Here is an 18553-nt window from a genome sequence, read left to right as displayed (position 1 = left end):
TCCTTGTTTGCTAAAAGGTTTCTCCATGGTGAGTTTGCATTATCTTAAGACGAAGAATGGCAGAGTAACGCAGAGAGATTATATTTGATTATCCCTTTTAGGATGTGACCCTTGACCTAGTGGAATTAACCTTTAAGGATCAATATATTGGCCGTGGGGATATGTGGCGACTAAAGAAAAGTTTGGTAAGATGTGATTAAAAAAAAAAAAAAGTCTGTTACTTTTCCTGTTATATTAATCCATTTTCCTTGTAGAGATTTAGTAGGGAGAAGGGTATAAAATCATTTCTAATTCCAGCATCACAGAGAATTATTGTAAACCCTTTGTGTATCTTCTTCCATTCTCTTTGTAGTTTTTTTGAGCTTTGTTTTGCTGGTTTATAGATTTTTTACTACACATTTTTGGTTCAAATGGGAAATTATAATATTATTTTACATTTGAATGGAACTTTAGCTTTCACGTGTTCATGTCACCTCCCCGTGGACAGGTATTTATTACTCTTCATTTATGTGAAAATTGAGATTGAGAGGATAAGCAATTAATTACTCAAGACTAAAAAACTATAGTCAGCGGTTGACATCAGACTAGAACCCAGATCTTGTTGCTTACCAGTTAGACTGCTTTTTGCTGTACCCTCCTCCTATTTTCCTGATTTATTTATTTTGAATTAACATTTTCTATTTAAAATGACCAGTTCATTGTGAGCTGGTGCTGAAAATTTTTCTTACTGGGCATTTTGAGCATTATGGAGCAAGAAATTGTAGGTAGACTTTCCATACAGTGAATATTTTCAGAAAAAAATATGTTTGCTCATTTTGTATTGGTTGGGGGAGTGTTCCATTCTATAAAATGAGAGCTAAAATGAGAAATAAATGTTGTGTAATTAAATGAGTATGTAAATATAGACATGTATGCAAATGTATGTGAAGGTAAGCATGTTAGTGAAGCTGGGCACTTATTTTCCATCTGGTCTTTATTATTGTCTATACTTGTCACACTCTTAAGAACCTACTGTTATACCTGCCCCAGCAGGTTTGCCTATGGGATAAATTTATTACTCCCTTGTTAATTGAACCTTGGGTTGTTAGAAGAAATTAGAAAGGCAGGAGCCTTTCTTTGTGACCTTTTATGTCCTTGATGTGTTGTTGAATCTCATATTCTCTCTCTCTCTGTCTCTCTATCTTCCTTAGGTCAGCACATGTGCCTATATCACTCAGAAGGTGGAATTTGCTGGCATCAGGTAGACATTACATCACTCTTGACTTACCAGCTAATACCTGGGAGTAGGATCTAGTGCAGTAACTGGGCTACACACAGCATTTGAGGCATGTGGATGTACATGTAATAAAATATACGATAGGTTAAAAGGTTAGATTGTAATAAATAAATAAATAAATAAATAAATAAATAAATAAAAGGTTAGATTGTTGTTGCTAAAACAAACCAAAAAAATCCCAAAATGCACTGTAGTAGTTTTAAGATGAGTGGTTGTTGCTGAAGCCACATGGTATTCTGTAACAAAGGAGGTATAGCTTCATAATTTTAGAACTAGAAAAAGCCTTAGATGAATGTATTTAATCAAACCTTCTCATTTTACAGGTTGAGAAACATACTTGGAGATACAAAATGACTAGCCCAGTAGTTCCTGATTTGCTGCCTTTTTAACCATATTGTACTGCCTTTAATTTATTAAATGATTCCTAAATTTCAGTTTGTAAAGAAGAGAGAGAAAGGGACTTTTTGAAAGCCCTTTTAATTCAAAAAGCACAATGTCCACGGAGTAAAGCCATCAAACAGTACAAAAAGGTGTATTATGAAAAACAAATCCTTAGAAGAAACGGTTTCTTACCTGAAATTTATTATGTATAACACAAACATGTTTATATCTGGTTGACTCACCTTTTTTTTTTTTTAAGATTTTATTTATTTATTTTAGAGAGAGAGCTCACGAGTGAGCGAGTGGGGGCAGGAGAGGGAGCGAGAGAATATCGAGGAGAGTCCATGCTGAGCATGGAGCCCAAAGTGGGGCTTGATCCCAGGCCCCCAAGACCATGACCTGAGCCAGAATCAAGAGTCAGACACTCAACCAACTGAGCCACCCAAGTGCTCCTGGTAGACTCACTTTTAATGGCACTAGGATTGACCGGTGGGTTCCAGTGAGGTAGTCTGGTCCTCCATTATGAAATTCCCCATCAACTTTTCACCTAATGGTTTCACCCATTGATGATTGTTGCAAGATGGTGATTTTCTAATTCAGTCATTTTTCCTACCTTTATTAGCCAGAATCCTTTTTTTTAAAGATTTATTTATTTATTTATTTGAGAGAGAGAGAGAGAGAGAGCAAGCGTACAAGCACCCAGAGGGAGAAGGAGGGGAAGAAGCAGACTCCCCACCGAGCAGGGAGCCCGATGTGTGGGACTCGATCCCAGGACTCTGGGATCATGACCCTAGCCAAAGGCAGATGCTAAACTGACTGAGCCACCCAGGCACCCCCAGAATCCTTTCTGTAAAGAACATTTCATCATCAACTAGGGCAAATTGGTTAATCTGAACTATTGATCCTAAAGGAAAGAAAGATAAAGGATTAGTTTTTTTCCCAAAAAAGGGGGATGGTTTAAAAATTGGAGGGTCAAGATTCTTTGAGAAATTTTAGTAAAAGATTTTAAAGCACAGCCCAAGAAGTGACTAAGCTCGAGCAAAATAAGAAATGCAACCTAGATTCATGCTTTCCAGTACAACTTAGTCTCTCTGAGGTGGTGGGCCAGGAGTCAGGAAGCCTATAATCTACTCCTGCACTGCCAGTGATTAGCGGGGGTGATGTTGGGCAGGTCAGGGAGACTCTGTGTCTACTCCTCTGCAAAATCAAATGGTTGGTTTAGAATCTTTTTCTGTAAAGGACCAGAAAGTAAATATTTTACACTTTGGGCCACATGGGTCTCAGGTCTTTGTTGCAAATTTTTTGTTTTTCATTTTTTTTTCAACATTTAAAAATATAAAATCCAGGGATGCCTGGGTGGCCCAGTTAGTTAAGCGTCTGCCTTCAGCTCAGGTCATGATCCCAGGCTCCTGGGATCGAGTTCCACATCAGGCTCCCTGCTCAGCGGGGAGCCTGCTTCTCCCTCTCCCTCTGTCTGCTGCTCCCCCTGCTTGTGCTCTCTCTGACAAATAAATAAAACCTTAAAAAAAAGTTAAAAAAATAGATATATATTTATAAAATCCATTCTTAGCTGTGAGCCACATAAAAATAGGAGATGGGCTGGATTTGGCCTGCAGGCTATAGTTAGCTGAGCCCTGGTTTAGAAACCCACTCAGATACCTTTCATTCTTAAATTTCTTGTTTTTCTGTGCAAGTGCCCATATCCACATGGTACCAGATACAGAAATGAAAACCCTGACATAATGTCAGGTTTAGACTTTTAAAGATCTCTCCTAATTATTTTACTCATTCATAGTTAAATGTAAACCACAGTCTTTTACTATTTCTCCAGAAGACTATTAACACTGAATCAAAAGTCACTTTCCTTCCTACAAGGAGGTATGCAAATTAAAAAAAAAAGAAAGAAAGAAAGAAAGAAAATGCTGCTCTGGGCCTCACATAACAAAAGATAGTCGTTATTTACATAAAGTCATAATTATTTTTTCTGTAATTTAGCCTCTTTACCTGGTAATTTAATTAATACTTAAGGACATATGAGACACTTTCATTACCTTGAGACCTTGCCTTTGAAACATCGTTTTTCCTTCAAAGGTAAACATTTTTATTTTCTCTGACTAAAGTCCCAATGTGTTCTTCAAAATGTTAAAAATAAACCCTGCAATCAGTATTTAAAAAAAATTAAAGAAAATTTTAAAAGATAAATATTGTACTAAAATCCTATCTCCTAAAAATTAGCATTTTGCTTTTTTTAAAATATGGAACTTAGAAACCTAGTCTGTTTGATTTCATCGTGAAGAGATCTCATTTTTCCAGATAATTTTGGGACTGCTAACTAGCTAAGGTTTCTGTTTTTTTTTTTTTTTTAAGGTTTCTGTTTTTACTTAAAAAAATTTTTTTTCTGACTCACACTCCAGAGGGAGAAACACTCAATTAATTTCTGGCCTTCACTTCTCAGCTGTCCAGAAGCAGACAGACCAGTGTGGAGAGTCACAGTTAAAGCCCCTTGAAATATCCAGTTTGGGTGTTTTCCTGGTAAATCTGCTGTACCGCAGTGGATCTTCTGGGATCTTCTCTGACTTGAGTCTGATTCTGTGGTGGCCATTCTCTTAGAATGTCTTTACTAATATAGAATTCGTACTAAGTACCACTTGTTTATCACATGCTAGATACTAGGCATATGCTAAGTATTTTTATTTATAATACATGCTCAATGTAGACAGTTTTGAAAAATAGAATAAAGGGCGCCTGGGTGGCTCAGTTGGTTAAGCGACTGCCTTCGGCTCAGGTCATGATCCTGGAGTCCCGGGATCGAGTCCCACATCCGGCTCCCTGCTCAGCGGGAAGTCTGCTTCTCCCTCTGACCTTCCCGCCTCTCATGCTCTGTCTCTCTCTCATTCTCTCTCTCAAATAAATAAATAAAATCTTAAAAAAAAATAGAATAAAGAAGCAGGAAAAAGAAACGTAACATTACTACTCAGAATCAATCACTATTAACATTTTGACACAGTTCTGCCAAAATATTCTGTCTTCCTCTCCCCACCTTTTGGCTTGAGACCATATAGTATACATGATGTTATATACTGTCCCCCCTGCAAAAAAAACCCAAACCCAAAAACTTTGTTTTCATATTTGAAAAAAAAAACAATTACTCTAGAAAATTTGGGTAATATAGAGTATAAAGAAGAAAACATGGGACCCCTAGATCTCTCAGTCGGTTATGTTTCTGCCTTCAGCTCAGGCCCTGATCCCAGGGTTCTTGGATTGGCCCACGTCTGCTTCTCCCTCTCCCTCTGCCACCCCCCCCATGCTTGCTCGGGTTCATTCTCAAATAAATAAATAAAATCTTTAAAAAAGAAGAAGAAAACTTAAAGTGGAATATAAGCCAACTGTGTACAGATAACTACTATTAAATTTTAGTGTGACCTTTCAGTATTTCCTTTTTTTCTTTTATTTTTTTAAAAGATTTACTTAATTTATTTGAGAGAGAGAGAGAGAGTGCACAAGTGAGAGGCTGAGAGGCAGAGGGAGAAGCAGTGGGAAAAGCAGACTCCCCACTGAGCAGGGAGCCTGATGCAGGGTTAGATCCCAGGACCCTGAGATCATGACCTGAGCCAAAGGCAGGCGCCTAACTGACTGATCCACCCAGGTGCCCCTCTTTTCTTTCTTTCTTAAAAAAAATCTTTTTTTCAAGATTTTATTTATTTATTTGACAGAGACACAGTGAGAGAAGGAACACAAGCAGGGGGAGTGGGAGAGGGAGAAGCAGGCTCCCCCGACGCAGGGCTTGAACCCAAGATCCCAGGATCATGACCTGAGCCAAAGGCAGATGCTTAACGACTGAGCCACCCAGGCACCCCCCCCTATTTTTTAAATTTTTAATTAAGTAATCTCCATACCCAAAGTGGGGCTTGAACTCACAACCCAGAGATCAAGAGTCGCATGCCCTACTGTCTGAGTCAGGCACCCCTCAGTGTTTTATTTTCATACATACACGCACATGCATGTATTTTTATATAGGTGATAATGTGTGTACTATTTTGTATTCTTTTTTCCCCACTTAAAACCTTATAAACTCCTTGTAAACATGATTTTAATGGTTCCATGATACTCTTTTGTCTGGATACATCATAATTTACTTAACCTGTCTGCCATTGCTGGACATTCAGGTTGTTCAAAGGTGTGTTACACAGATAACACTACAGTGAACATACTTTGCATTTATTTTAACTTCACATTCACAGAATGATGAAATTTAGTTGTAAAGGATAGTGGAGATCACTGATCCCCAACAGCTCACTCCATAGAAAAGGGAGGGAAAGTACCTGCCCAAGCTTCTACATAAATCAAGGGCTAGCGCCCCCCAGGTCACCTTCATCCTCAGGGCTTGGCAGTGTGCCATTCTGCCTCTTGTAGGAAGCCATGTGTGCTCCTGGGCTCTGTCCTGGGGGATAATAGATTTTGCGTTTGCATCAATCAGTGGCAGTTTTTCTTCCCTTGAACCAGCAGAAAAGAGAAGAGAAGTTACGTCAGGGCCATTTTCAGTTCCTGTTTGGGTAAGGGCAGATGTTAGGTTTAGGAGCAAAGGTCAAGATTGCATTTTCTGTGTGAATGTGTTTTTTAAAAGGACCATTTACATTGGAATAATAACTTTCACAGTTCACCAAGTCCTCTCATTTACAGTATCTCACTGCATCTTTTCAAGAGCTGTAGAAGATGGATGGGCAGGGTTCTTAATAACACATTTAGTGATTTTTGAAAAACTGGCTCAGAAAGATTGTGGCTTGGGGCGCCTGGGTGGCTCAGTCAGTTAAGCGTCTGCCTTTAACTCAGGTCATGATCCTGGGGTCCTGGGATCGAGCCCCATGTGGGGCTCCCTGCTCAGCGGGGAGCCTGCTTCTCCCTCTGCCGCTCCCCATGCTTGTGCTTTCTCTCTCTTGCTCTCTGTCAAATAAATAAGTAAAATCTTAAGAAAAAGAAGGAAAGATTGTGGCTTGACCTCCACAGGGAGTGGAGGGGCTGGAATCTAAGCCCAAATTTTGTAACACTACTAGCAGAAGTTGGTGAGTTAGTGTGGTAACAACCAGCTCATGTTAGAGGCCTGGTTAATCCGGTATTTCATAGCCTGTATGCGGAGTACTTTCTGCTAATAGAGCTCAGAGATCATGGGAACCTTGAAACCTTCCTTATGTTAAAGAAACCAAAGTCCCTTCTCAGATAAGCTTGCGGCAGTTGTCCACTCACAGACACACTTGGGCAAAGGAATACCAAGAGGCACCCCTTTTGGTGAAAGCAGAGTTGGGAAGCATATTTAAAAGAACATGGGCTTGGTCCAGCTTTCTTCATTTTACAGATGGGAGGGAGAGCCAGCGAGGCTGACTGATTGTCTAGTGTTTCTCAGGTAGCCTGAGCTGTGACTCATGGTATACAGCATTTTCCCTGCTTTGATTTTATCTTTTCTTCTTTTTTATGAGGACTGATTGCTTAGGGCCAGGCAGGAATTTGCACTGGGGTTGGTAGAAGAGAAGGACTTGAGTGGTTGGTTGATGGTTGATTACAAGGTTCTCAGATAACAGCTATCCCTTTCTCTCCAGGATAGCATTTTTTTTTTAAGATTTTATTTATTTACTTGAGAGAGAGAGCATGAGCAGTGAGGAGAGGGAGAAGCAGACTTCCCAAGCAGGGAGCCTGACACAGGATTCAATCCCAGGACCTCAGGATTATGACCTGAGCCGAAGGCAGACACTTCACCAACTGAGTCACCCAGGCGTCCCTCTCCGGCATAGGATTTTGTGTTAATATTTACCATTGTTGGGCGCCTGGGTGGCTCAGTCGGTGAAGTGTCTGCCTTCGGCTCAGGTCATGATCCCGGGGTCCTGGGAGCGAGTCCTGCGTTGGGCTCCTTGCTCAGCAGGGAGCCTGCTTCTCCCTCTGCCTGGTGCTCTCTTGTGCTCTCTGGCAAACAAATAAATAAAATCTTTAAAAAAGAAATACTTACCATTGTTACAGTTCTTGCTAATACAGGTAGCTACTAGTACTCTTAACTCTGGCACCTCCTATCCCAGTGCTATCCTGAATAGTTTCCCCACAGTATCTGGTTTAATTCTCTGAGCAGCTCTATAAAGTAGTTGTCATTATTTCCTTTTCTAAGATAATGGTGCTGAGCCTCAGAGTTATTTCCCCATGGCCATTCAACTAGTTAAGGGACACTCAGAACTGAGATTCCTGCCAAGACTAGTTCTACTCAAGGTTGATCAGCTCAGAAGGCCAATGCTCTTTGAACTGTGCTATCCAATTTACACCCTTAATAAGTTGCAGAGGAAAAGACATTAAGCCCCCAGAGTGCAATACCAAGTTGCCATGAAAACTTTTCAGCAGAATGGCCTCCACTGAATAGGGACTCTGTCCCATGCTTCCTGATTGCTTGTCTTCTAATCCTGATACTAAGATGGATTTTGTTTCTGTTGAAACTTAGCATATCAGGGGCGCCTGGGTGGCTCAGTCATGAAGCGTCTGCCTTCAGGTCAGGTCATGATCCCAGGGTCCTGGGATTGAGCCCCGCATCGGGCTCCCTGCCCCACGGGAAGCCTGCTTCTCCCTCTCCCACTCCCCCTGCTTGTGTTCCTTTCTCGCTGTGTCTGTCTCTGTCAAATAAAAAAAAAAGTAAAAATAAAAATAAACCTTAAAAAAAAAAACTTATCAAAGATGGGATGAGCAAAAGTGTTCGTCAGTTCTTCCTAACTATTTTTGTGACATGGACCCTTTTGAGATTTGACAAAAACTAAATCTCTGCCCAGAAAACTGCATGATTTCAGAGGATTTATGGATGTCCCAAAGCCCTTCCTGATACTTGCATGTTGCTGATGGACTCCCAGATTAAGAACTGTCATAAAATTCAGTATACTCTGAGATTTTTGTTTGTTTGTTTGTTTTGGTATTTTTAATGACAAAACAGACCTAAAACTGCAGCTTGTGGAAGAACTACTTGCTCTTGCCAGTCTTGAACCTCTCCTCGAACTTGACCTTGGCCTCTCCTCGGGCCTTGCGTTTAAGAGCAGGGTCTCTGAAGACATCCTTGTTGAGGACAGTTTTGTCCAAGGGGATATCCACAGAGAACCTTGTGGGCTTGAGGTGATTGTAGTTACAAACTTTCGCAAAAGACTTGATCTTTGACCTCTTGGTGATTTTCTTTTTGCTTCTGGTATAGCTGTGACTGCAGGAAAAGCGGTCAATTCCAGCCACCAGAGCATGGCTGTAGGGACAGTCTGAGGTGCCATCTTGAATGTTCTTCATGATGACCACTTTGTGTCTGGAGTAGCATCTGGCCAGGACCAGCACCACCTGCCCGGGTTTCATGAACTTGCCCATCTTGACACCAGCCACCCCAGCCTATAGCTGAAAGGAAGAAAGGGCACTTCCGCTCCATTCTGAGAATTCTTTATGTTGTATAATCTGTTCATGGCATTCTCTCTGGAAATCCTGTAACTAGGCAGGTCATATGGGGATAAGTATTAGAGTACAGTGAGCCACCCTGAAGTCATCCCTGTTTCTTTGTGTTTTATGTAGGACTTGCAATAACCCTTGTGTGTATATTTTTCAGGGCACAGGCTGGTGAGCTGTGGGTCAAGAATGAGAAGGTCATGTGTGGTTATATCAGCGAAGATACCAGGGTGAGATTGATAAAATGCCTTTTGGTTTTGTTTCTTCATACCATTATGTCTGAGTCCTGAAACCAAAAACAAATCAGAAACAAGTAAAAACGTGATAATTTCCTGATGGGTACTGGTTACCCAGGTAGAGAATATTGTAGTATTGTCAAGGACTCCTGGAATTCTAATGTTTTATAGTTGGATCTCTCCAGTTTGGGGTCAGTTTTTTGTTTTATCTTCTTCTTTTTTATAATTTTTATTTATTTTGGAGAGAGAGAGAGCAAGCACAAGGAGGGGAGAGGGAAAAACAGACATCCCGTTGACCAGGGAGCCTAATGCAGGACTCAATCCTAGGACCCTGGGATCATGACCTGAGTCAAAGGCAGATGCTTAATTGACTGAGCTACCCAGGCACCCCTTTGTTTTCTCTTCTAAAAGAGGTCTAAACATGGAAATATAGTAACTAGTGCTTGCAGTCTTCGATGCTTGCTAATACATAGCAAAAGTTAAACTCAGTTGAAGACTGTGGTTGGTAAACATCAACAGGGACTTTTGCAAAGGAATTTCCTTCTTTGGCTCTCTATTCCAACTGGAAAAATCCAAACTGAACAGCTGTAAACATTACCCATGCTGGTGAAACCACTTGTCTGCTCTTCCTTGTTCTCATCCCGTGCCTCCTTTGAGAGCAGTGGTTTGAATTGAGGATGATCTTACCTCCACTGAAGTCTTTTGTCAATGTCTGGAGACATTTTTATGTGTCACAGCCAGGATTTTGTGAAGAAGGTTGGTAAACATGATACAGTATATATGACAGATCTCCAGAACAAAGAATTACCTGGTCCAAAATCGCAGTGATGTGATGGTGGGGGGGCTGTCTCACACATTATGGGATGTTTAACAGCATCCCTAGCTTTGGCCTTTGGGAGTCGTGACAACCAGAAATGTGTCCAGGTATTACCAAGTGCCCCCTGGAGGAGCAAAATTGCTTCTGGTTGAGAACCAGTGCCTTTATAGGAACCACTATCTGAATTCTATTTTTGTGTTTTTTTTCTTGTTTACATAGTGTTAATACATATGTATTTTACCCTAAACAGTGTATTATTTGTTTTGCTTATTTTTGAGCCCTATTAAGGTTTTAGGTAGCTTTTTTGTACCTAATACTATATATATAAATATATATATATATATATTTTTCTGTTTTTGTTTTTTTATTTTTTAAATTTTTATTGTTATGTTAATCACCATTACATCATTAGTTTTTGATGTGGTGTTCCATGATTCATTGTTTGTGCATAACACCCAGTGCTCCACGCAGAATGTGCCCTCTTTAATACCCATCACCAGGCTAACCCATCCCCCCACCCCCCTCCCCTCTAGAACCCTCAGTTTGTTTTTCAGAGTCCATCGTCTCTAATGGTTCGTCTCCCCCTCCGACTTACTCCCCTTCATTCTTCCCCTCCTGCTATCTTCTTCTTTTTTTTTTCTTAACATATATTGCATTATTTGTTTCAGAAGTACAAATCCGTGATTCATCAGTCTTGTACAATATATATATATATTTTTAAGATTTATTTATTTGAGAGAGCGAGCGAGCACAGGTGTGTGAACAGGGGGAGGGGCAAAGGGAGAGAGAGAGGAAGAGAATCTCAAGCACACTCCCACTGAGCACAGAACCAGATGCAGGGCTTGATCTCACAATCCTGAATATATGACCTGAGCTGAAATCAAGAGTTGGACACTTAACTGACTGAGCCACCCAGGAGCCCCTATATATATATTTTTTAAAGATTTATGTTTTTATTTGAGAGAGAGAGTGCAGTGGGGAGGGGCAGAGGAAGAGGGAGAGAGTCCCAAGCAGACTCCACGCCGAACACAGAGCCCAACACGGGGCTCGAACTCACTACTCAGACCATGACCTCAGCCGAAACCAAGAGTCAGACACTCAAACTACTGTGCCCCCCAGGTGCCCCCTAACACTATATTTTTAATCTATAATTAGGAGTATATAGGTCATAGGTAAGATAATGGCAAATTATTTTTCAAATTCTTTGGACCAGGTAATACTCCTAGTAGCAATATATAAAATCTCCTGTTGTTTTTCCTTTTTTCCTACATTTGGTATTAGATTTTTAAAGTTTTTGCAGCTCTAATGGGCACAAATTGTTATTTTATAGTGATCTTGTTTTGCTTTTCCCCGCTTTTCTAGAAATTCACTCTTAAGCTTAACTTAGAAAGACCATGATAATTTGGCATGTACTTACCTCTTCAACATCATTCATTCACATATTTAATAAATAATATGGAAGCACCTCCTGAGTGTCAGCTACTGTCCTTTTTTTTTTTTAGACACTTAATTTGAAAAAAATTGGTAAAGATGGGCCTGGCTGGTTCAGTTGGTAGAGCATGTGGCTCTTTATCTTATGGTCATGAGTTCAAGCCCCATGTTGGGTGTAGAGATTACTTAAAAAAAAAAAAAAAGAAAAACAAACACCAAACTGGTGTAGAACATTATCCATGAACATCCTTCACTCTAAAGATTTTATTTATTTATTTGTTAGAGAGAGAGAGCACACAAGCAGGGGGAGCGGCAGCCAGAGAGAGAAGCAGTCTCCCTGCTGAGCAAGGAGCCTGATGCAGGACTCGATCCCAGGACCCTGGGATCATGACCTGAGCTGAAGGCAGACTCTTAACGACTGAGCCACCCAGGCATCCCTATGAACATCCTTCATTCTAGAGGGGAATTCAAAGTGGGGAATTCCCATTCTGTGGGGATGCATGGGTGAACAGCACAGATGAAATCCTTCCTGGTAAAGAGCTTACGCATCCTAGTGGGGAGACAGATGTAAGTAGACACCCAGTCCGTAAATGTAATTACAGATTAATTGGGTGATGAGAAAGACTAACCGAAGGTGGCCTTCTTATAAACAAATGAGATATATTAAACATTCTTCGGGAAACAGCATTACACGAGAGAGTAACAGATCTTCTTTACAAAGGTGGTCAGGGAGGTGTCTTTGAGAAGATACTAGAAAGGTGAAACTTAGTGTATGGAGGTTGAGGCAAAGAGCTTTCTAGGCAAAGGAAACAATTTTGAGAGACCAGTGTGGCAGAAGCATAGGAGATGAATAGGGAGAATGATGTTGGTGGAAAGGTGGACTGGTTGCAGCCAGTTCACACAGGTCCTTGTAACCAGTGTAGAATTTATTCTAAGGATAATTGGAATCCATTGAAGGATTTTAAGTGGGGGGAGTGATTCCCAATTTATGCTTTCAAAAGATCACTTGTTCATCCAGTTGGATTTTGTTGTTGTTACATAAGTTAACCTATTTATTATAGGCTAGTGATGTTTCAAATGATGGAGCTTCTATTGTTTCTGAATTCCTTTCGTCCACTGATGGCCGACTTCACTGTGATGGCAGAAGTGGTGTTGTGGGTCCAGGCACCACTGGCTACTGTTTTCATGTAATAACCATAGTGCTAGATGCCCACAGCTCATCTTTTCTTCTAGTTTTCTCACAGAAGGAGCATGTGTACTTGGTGTGCTGGCTTTTTTCAATTTCCTGAGGGAGACACCATAATGGGTGCTGTCTTTACCAGCGATTCTGACCTTCATGGTGCATTTAACCATGTCACCACAAACTAGGTCCAAGTTCAGAACCATTCCAGTGGATTTTGTTGAACAAAAAAACCCCCAGAGTAACAATGGCAAATTGATGCTCCAAAGTCAACTTTTTTCTCCCTGGTAAAAGAAGTTCATGGGAAGACCATTCCTGGCTGGTATAGCAGTGTCATAATTATTGGTGAGCTAAGGCTCTTTTTGTCTTCCTGTTCTGCCATCCTCAGGACTGGGCTTCCATGATGAGCTGGAGCTGCTGTAACCACATTCATATTACAGGTAGAGGAGAAAGGAAGGGAAGAAAGACAAGAGGGATGCACATTCCAGCCATGTTAGCTTCAGGGTGTGACATTTCTGTTAATATCTTATTGGCCAGAATTTAGTCACACATACCTATTCAGGAAGCCGGGAGGTTTAGTCTTTTGATTGGGTCCCTTACCTCTTGGAATAAAATCAGCTTCCCATTACTTAGGAAGAAAGGTTGTGCCATAGACACCCATAGTACTCTGGCTCTGTGTAGAGCATTGTTTGTAGGGACAAGAGCAGAAGCAGAGAAACAAGTCAGGAAGGTAGAAGACTGGCATGGACTAAGGTAGGAGCTGTAGCATTGGAGGGATGTGGGCAGACTCGAGATGCATTTTGGGGTAGAGTCCACAAAACTTGCTGATGGATTGGATATGAAGAGTGAAGGAAAGAGAAGAATTGGTCAGCTCGATGGACTGATGGTGGGGTCATTTTATGAGGTGGGGAAGACGGGAGGAGACATTCGGGAGCAATTGAAGAAAGTTGTGAGATACCTATTGGACTTCTGAGAAGAGAAATCTGGGGAGGCAGTGGAGTCTGGAGCTCATTTTGTCACTTCTCCCATATGTCCCCCTACCCCACCCTGTCCTGCCCTTGGGAACCATTTGTTGTTCCTCAAACATGCCAGGTTCTCTCTTGCATCCGTGTCTTTGCACACACTGCTCTCTCCTACCTGGAACATTTAGAGCCTGCCTTCTCCCCTTACAAGCTACTCATCCATCCCTCCATACTTGTCTCAGGCTCCCTTGCTTCTGGAAAGCCTTCCTGGTTCCTTGAGGCAGTCTGGGTATGAAGGGCGTGTCCGATGTGAATTATAATTTATTAGACTGACAGCTCATCAACTGGCATGTCTTAGCCCAGGTTCGACATTCATAATGAGGTTTTCTTGACTTTTCTAGGTAGATTTACTGTTCCTTCTCCTACATTTCTTATGAAAACCTTCATGGAATGTTTGTATATGTTGCATTCTTTTGCATGTTTTAATCTTCTACTCTAAGCTCCTAGAGGGCAGGGACAAGATCTTCTCTTCATGGGATGAAGCTTGCTTTTAGAAGTCCCATGTCACAATTAAGAAAAATCTTCCAGGGGCACCCGGGTGGCTCAGTTGTTAAGCATCTGCCTTTGGCTCAGGTCATGATCCCAGGGTCCTGGGATCGAGCCCCACATCGGGCTCCCCGCTCTGCGGGAAGCCTGCTTCTCCCTCTTTCACTCCCCCGCTTGTGTTCCCTCTCTTGCTGTCTCTCTCTCTGTCAAATAAATAAAAGCTTAAAAAAAAGAAAAGAAAAGAAAACTCTTCCATTGTTGCTCTTTTTTTTTTTTTGGTGGTGGTAAAAAACATATAAGATATACTATCTTAACCATTTTATTTTATTTTGTTTTATTTATTTTTTAAGATTTTTAAGTAATCTGTATACCTAGTGTGGGGCTCGAACTTAAAACTCTGAGATCAAAAAGTCTCATACTGGGACACCTGGGTGGCTCAGTTGGTTAAGTGTTTGCCTTCGGCTCAGGTCATCATCCCAGGGTCCTGGGATTGAGTTCTATATAGGGCTCCTTGCTCAGCAGGGAGCCTGCTTCTCCCTCTGCCTGCCCCTCCCCCTGCTTGTGCTCTCTCTCTCTCTCTCTCTCTCTCTCTCTCTCTCTCTTCCTCTGACAAATAAATAAAAAAAAAGTCACATGCTCTACTGACTGAGCCAGCCAGGTCCCCCACCCTGTCTTAACCATCTTATTTTATTTTATTTTATTTTTAGAGAGAATGAGAGTGAGTGGGGACAGAGGGAAAGGAAGAGAGAATTTCAAGCAGGCTCCACATCCAGTGCAGAGTACAATGCGGGCCTGGATCTCATGACCCTGAGATCAGGACCTGAGCCGAAATCAAGAGTCAGACACTTAACTGAGCCACCCAGGGGCCCCTGTCTTAACCATTTTAAAGCATATGGTTCAGGAGCGCTTGGGTGGCTCAGTCGTTAAGCGTCCACCTTCGGCTCAGGTCATGATCCCAGGGTCCTGGGATTGAGCCCCACATCGGGCTCCCTGCTCAGCGGGAAGTCTGCTTCTTCCTCTCCCACTCCCCCTGCTTGTGTTCCCTCTCTCGCTATATCTCTCTCTGTCAAATAAATAAATAAAATCTTTAATAAAATAAAAGTGTATAGTTCAGTAGGGTTAAGTACCTTTGCATTTACATTGTTGTGAAATGGATCTCTGGAACTTTTTCATCTTGTCCAACTGAAACTCCATACATCATTGGTTTTTAATGCACCTACATTTTTGTTTATTTCAGGTGGTGTTCCGTTCTACGTCAGCTATGGTTTACATATTTATTCAGATGAGCTGTGAAATGTGGGATTTCGATATTTATGGTACTGTTCCTAAGTGCTGGTTGTAGCTGCCACTCGGTAGACATTTCTGGTTTCTCCCTAATTGGTACCATTTTACAGTAAGCTATTGACATTCTCTAAAAGTGTGTCCTGAGATCTTTACAAATCGTCAAATGCCAAAATAAACAAATTGAAAGTAAGTATTTTACATATATATTTATATGGTGAATTCCATGAAATGCTATAAAGTATTAATGAGAAATCTGACTTCTCAGATCTTTAATTGTTCTGCAAGTACAGGTTGAAAAGTCATAAAGTCACTCTATGGCTAGAAACCAACACTTTCTTTGATATCATTCATTTCTCTTCCTGTCACTCACAGAAATCTCCATGTTTGTCTCATTTTACTAGAGTTACTATGTAATGAGTAGAGGGCAGTAAAGCTGCTATGAGGTGTGGGTACTGTGTCCAACATACCAGCCCTATGGTACATGTATTTCAAATTTGTGTTTAGCAAAATTACAAACTAATTTCTTTTTTAAAATTTTTTATTTAAATTGAATTAACATATAGTGTATTATTAGTTTCAGAGGTAGGGTTCAGTGATTCATCAGTCTTATATAACTCCCAGTGCTCATTACATTACATTCCCTCCTTAATGTCCATCACCCTATTACCCCATCCCCCCTAACCCCCTCCCCTCCTGCAACCCTCGGTTTGTTTCCTGTGATTAAGAGTCTCTTATGGTTTGTCTCCCTCTCTGGTTTTGTTTTATTTTTCCCTCCCTTCCCCTATGATCCTCTGTTGTGTTTCTTAAATTCCACATTTCTCTGATTAACTTATTTCACATAGCATAATACTCTTTAGTTCCATCCATGTCTACAAACTAATTTCTGTTATGGGTCATTGAAGTCACTCAAGAACAGTAGGAACTACAACTGATAATTCAGTGAATGCCCAGGGTCATCTTCTAACCAATTTTAAGCATCATTGTGAGATGCTTAAAATTGTGAGAATACAATTAAATGGTCCTCTCATTCTGAAGGTAACACTGCATTTTTCAACCATCAAAACATTTTCAATCTTGGCTTTTACCTTAGAGCCATGGCTTCTTACTGAGGCAAATATTAAATTTGGCTTGATAGAAAGCCTAGGTTGAAACTACTTTTATACATTGGCTTTTATGATCTTATTTTAAGATATAGCAGAACCCACCTTGTGTTTGGTCCCATTCCTGCTATTTTACTGAGAGAAGATATTGTAAACAAGAAATAAAGATAATCTTCACCCTCTTCTCATTGTTGCTTTTCAGGGGATCTATATTTTGAGAAAGCTGTGAATGGTTTCCTTGCTGATCTCTTTACTAAGTGGAAGGTATGTTTCTTATGCACTAAATCTCATTGCATAAACATTACTATTGTAGATTTTAGAAATACACCACTTCTATTAAGCTGCCTCTAGTTGAAGCATCTTAGCTAAAGACTAAATTGATAAAAGTCTAGATTTACATTACTTTAACCACCTCAACATGATAAAGGTCATTTGTGAGAAACCCACAGCAGACATCAGACTCAATGGTGAAAGACTGAAAACTCTCCCCTTTAAGATTTAGGAACATGATAAGGATGCCTGCCTTTACCACTGGTGTTCAGTGTTGTACTAGAAATTCTAGCCACAGCAACTAGGCAAGAAAAAGAAATAGAACGCACCCATATTGGAAAAGAAGAAGTAAAATTACGTCTATTCACAGATGAACTCTTATATGTAGAAAATCCTTAAAATTCCACAAAAAAACTATTAGAACTAATAAATGGATTCAGCAAAGTTCAGGGTACAAAATCAACACACACCATCATTTGTGTTTCATCAGTAATGAACAGTTTGAACAGGAAATTTAAAAACAGAATTAAATTTTAAAAAGAGAATTAAATCAAAAAACAATTCCATTTACAAGAGCATCAGAGAGACTCAAATACTTTGGAGTAATTTACCCAAGGAGGTGCACGATTTGTATGCTAAAATCTACAAAACTTGCTGAAGTAGATTAACAAAGATCTAAATAAATGAAAAACAACCCATGATCATAGATTGGGAGACTAAATATTGTTAAAGTGGCAATACTATTCAAAAGAAACTGTAGTTCAGTCCCTATCAAAATCCCAATGGCCTTTTTCTTTGCAGAAATGGAAAAGCTGATTCTAAAATTTATGTGCAATAGCAAGGGATCCTGCGTAGCCAAAACAACCTTGAGAGAGAATAACAAAGTTGGAAGACTCTTACTTCCTAATTTCAAAACTTACTTCAAAGCTGAAGTAGTCAAAACGGCATGGTACTGGCATAAAGATAGATGATATAAGTCAGTGGAATAGAATTGAGAGTACAGAAATCAATCCATACATCTATGGTCAGTTGATTTTATTTTATTTTATTTTATTTTTTTTAAGATTTTATTTATTTATTTGAGAGAAAGAGAGAATGAGAGATAGAGAGCACGAGAGGGAAGAGGGTCAGAGTGAGAAGCAGACTCCCTGCTGAGCAGGGAGCCCGATGTGGGACTCGATCCCGGGACTCCAGGATCATGACCTGAGCCGAAGGCAGTCGCTTAACCAACTGAGCCACCCAGGCGCCCTGGTCAGTTGATTTTAGACAAGGATGTGAAATCCATTCAATGAGGGAAGTCTTGCAACAAATGGTTCTGAGCCAAATATCCATATGCGGAAGAATGAATTTGGATTCTCATTACACATCCATATACAAAAATTAACTCAAGGTGGGGTGCCTGGGTGTCTCAGTTGGTTAACCATCCAACTCGTGATTTTAGCTCAGGTCATAATCACAGGGTTGTAAGATCAAGCCCTGCTTTGGGCTTCCTGCTCAGCAGGGAATCTGCCTCTCTCCCTCTCCCTGTGCCCCTCCCCTCGCTCGAGTGCTCTCTCTCTAAAATAAATAAATACATCTTTTAAAAAAAATTAACTCGGGGCGCCTGGGTGGCTCAGTCAGTTAAGCATCTGTC

At 40.6% G+C, this 18553-nt stretch overlaps 1 protein-coding gene and 1 pseudogene across 8 annotated transcripts in view; one reads left to right on the top strand and one right to left on the bottom strand.

Moving 5' to 3' along the window:
- The window catches only part of DEPDC5 (DEP domain containing 5, GATOR1 subcomplex subunit), a 121971-nt gene that overhangs the window by 5656 nt on the left and 97762 nt on the right, over nucleotides 1-18553 (top strand). For all 8 annotated transcript variants that reach the window (XR_015767028.1, XM_088019710.1, XM_088019711.1 and 5 more), the window contains exons 6-10: nucleotides 102-185; nucleotides 1191-1240; nucleotides 9255-9324; nucleotides 15504-15582; nucleotides 16853-16914. Coding sequence is in view for 7 of the 8 variants with exons in the window: in XM_088019710.1 (XP_087875836.1) it covers nucleotides 102-185; nucleotides 1191-1240; nucleotides 9255-9324; nucleotides 15504-15582; nucleotides 16853-16914 (345 nt within the window). In the remaining variant the exon portion in view is untranslated. The remainder of the gene's footprint in view (nucleotides 1-101; nucleotides 186-1190; nucleotides 1241-9254; nucleotides 9325-15503; nucleotides 15583-16852; nucleotides 16915-18553) is intronic.
- LOC114225186 (large ribosomal subunit protein eL27 pseudogene) lies at nucleotides 8612-9022 on the bottom strand (annotated as a pseudogene).

This window comes from Eumetopias jubatus, unplaced genomic scaffold (assembly GCF_037043125.1).
Source record: "Eumetopias jubatus isolate StellerSeaLion01/CBP00866 unplaced genomic scaffold, mEumJub1_p1.0 scaffold_16, whole genome shotgun sequence".
Taxonomy (NCBI): Eukaryota; Metazoa; Chordata; class Mammalia; order Carnivora; family Otariidae; genus Eumetopias; species Eumetopias jubatus.
Note: the sequence above shows the minus strand (reverse complement) of the source record. Positions and strands in the feature narration are given on the sequence as shown.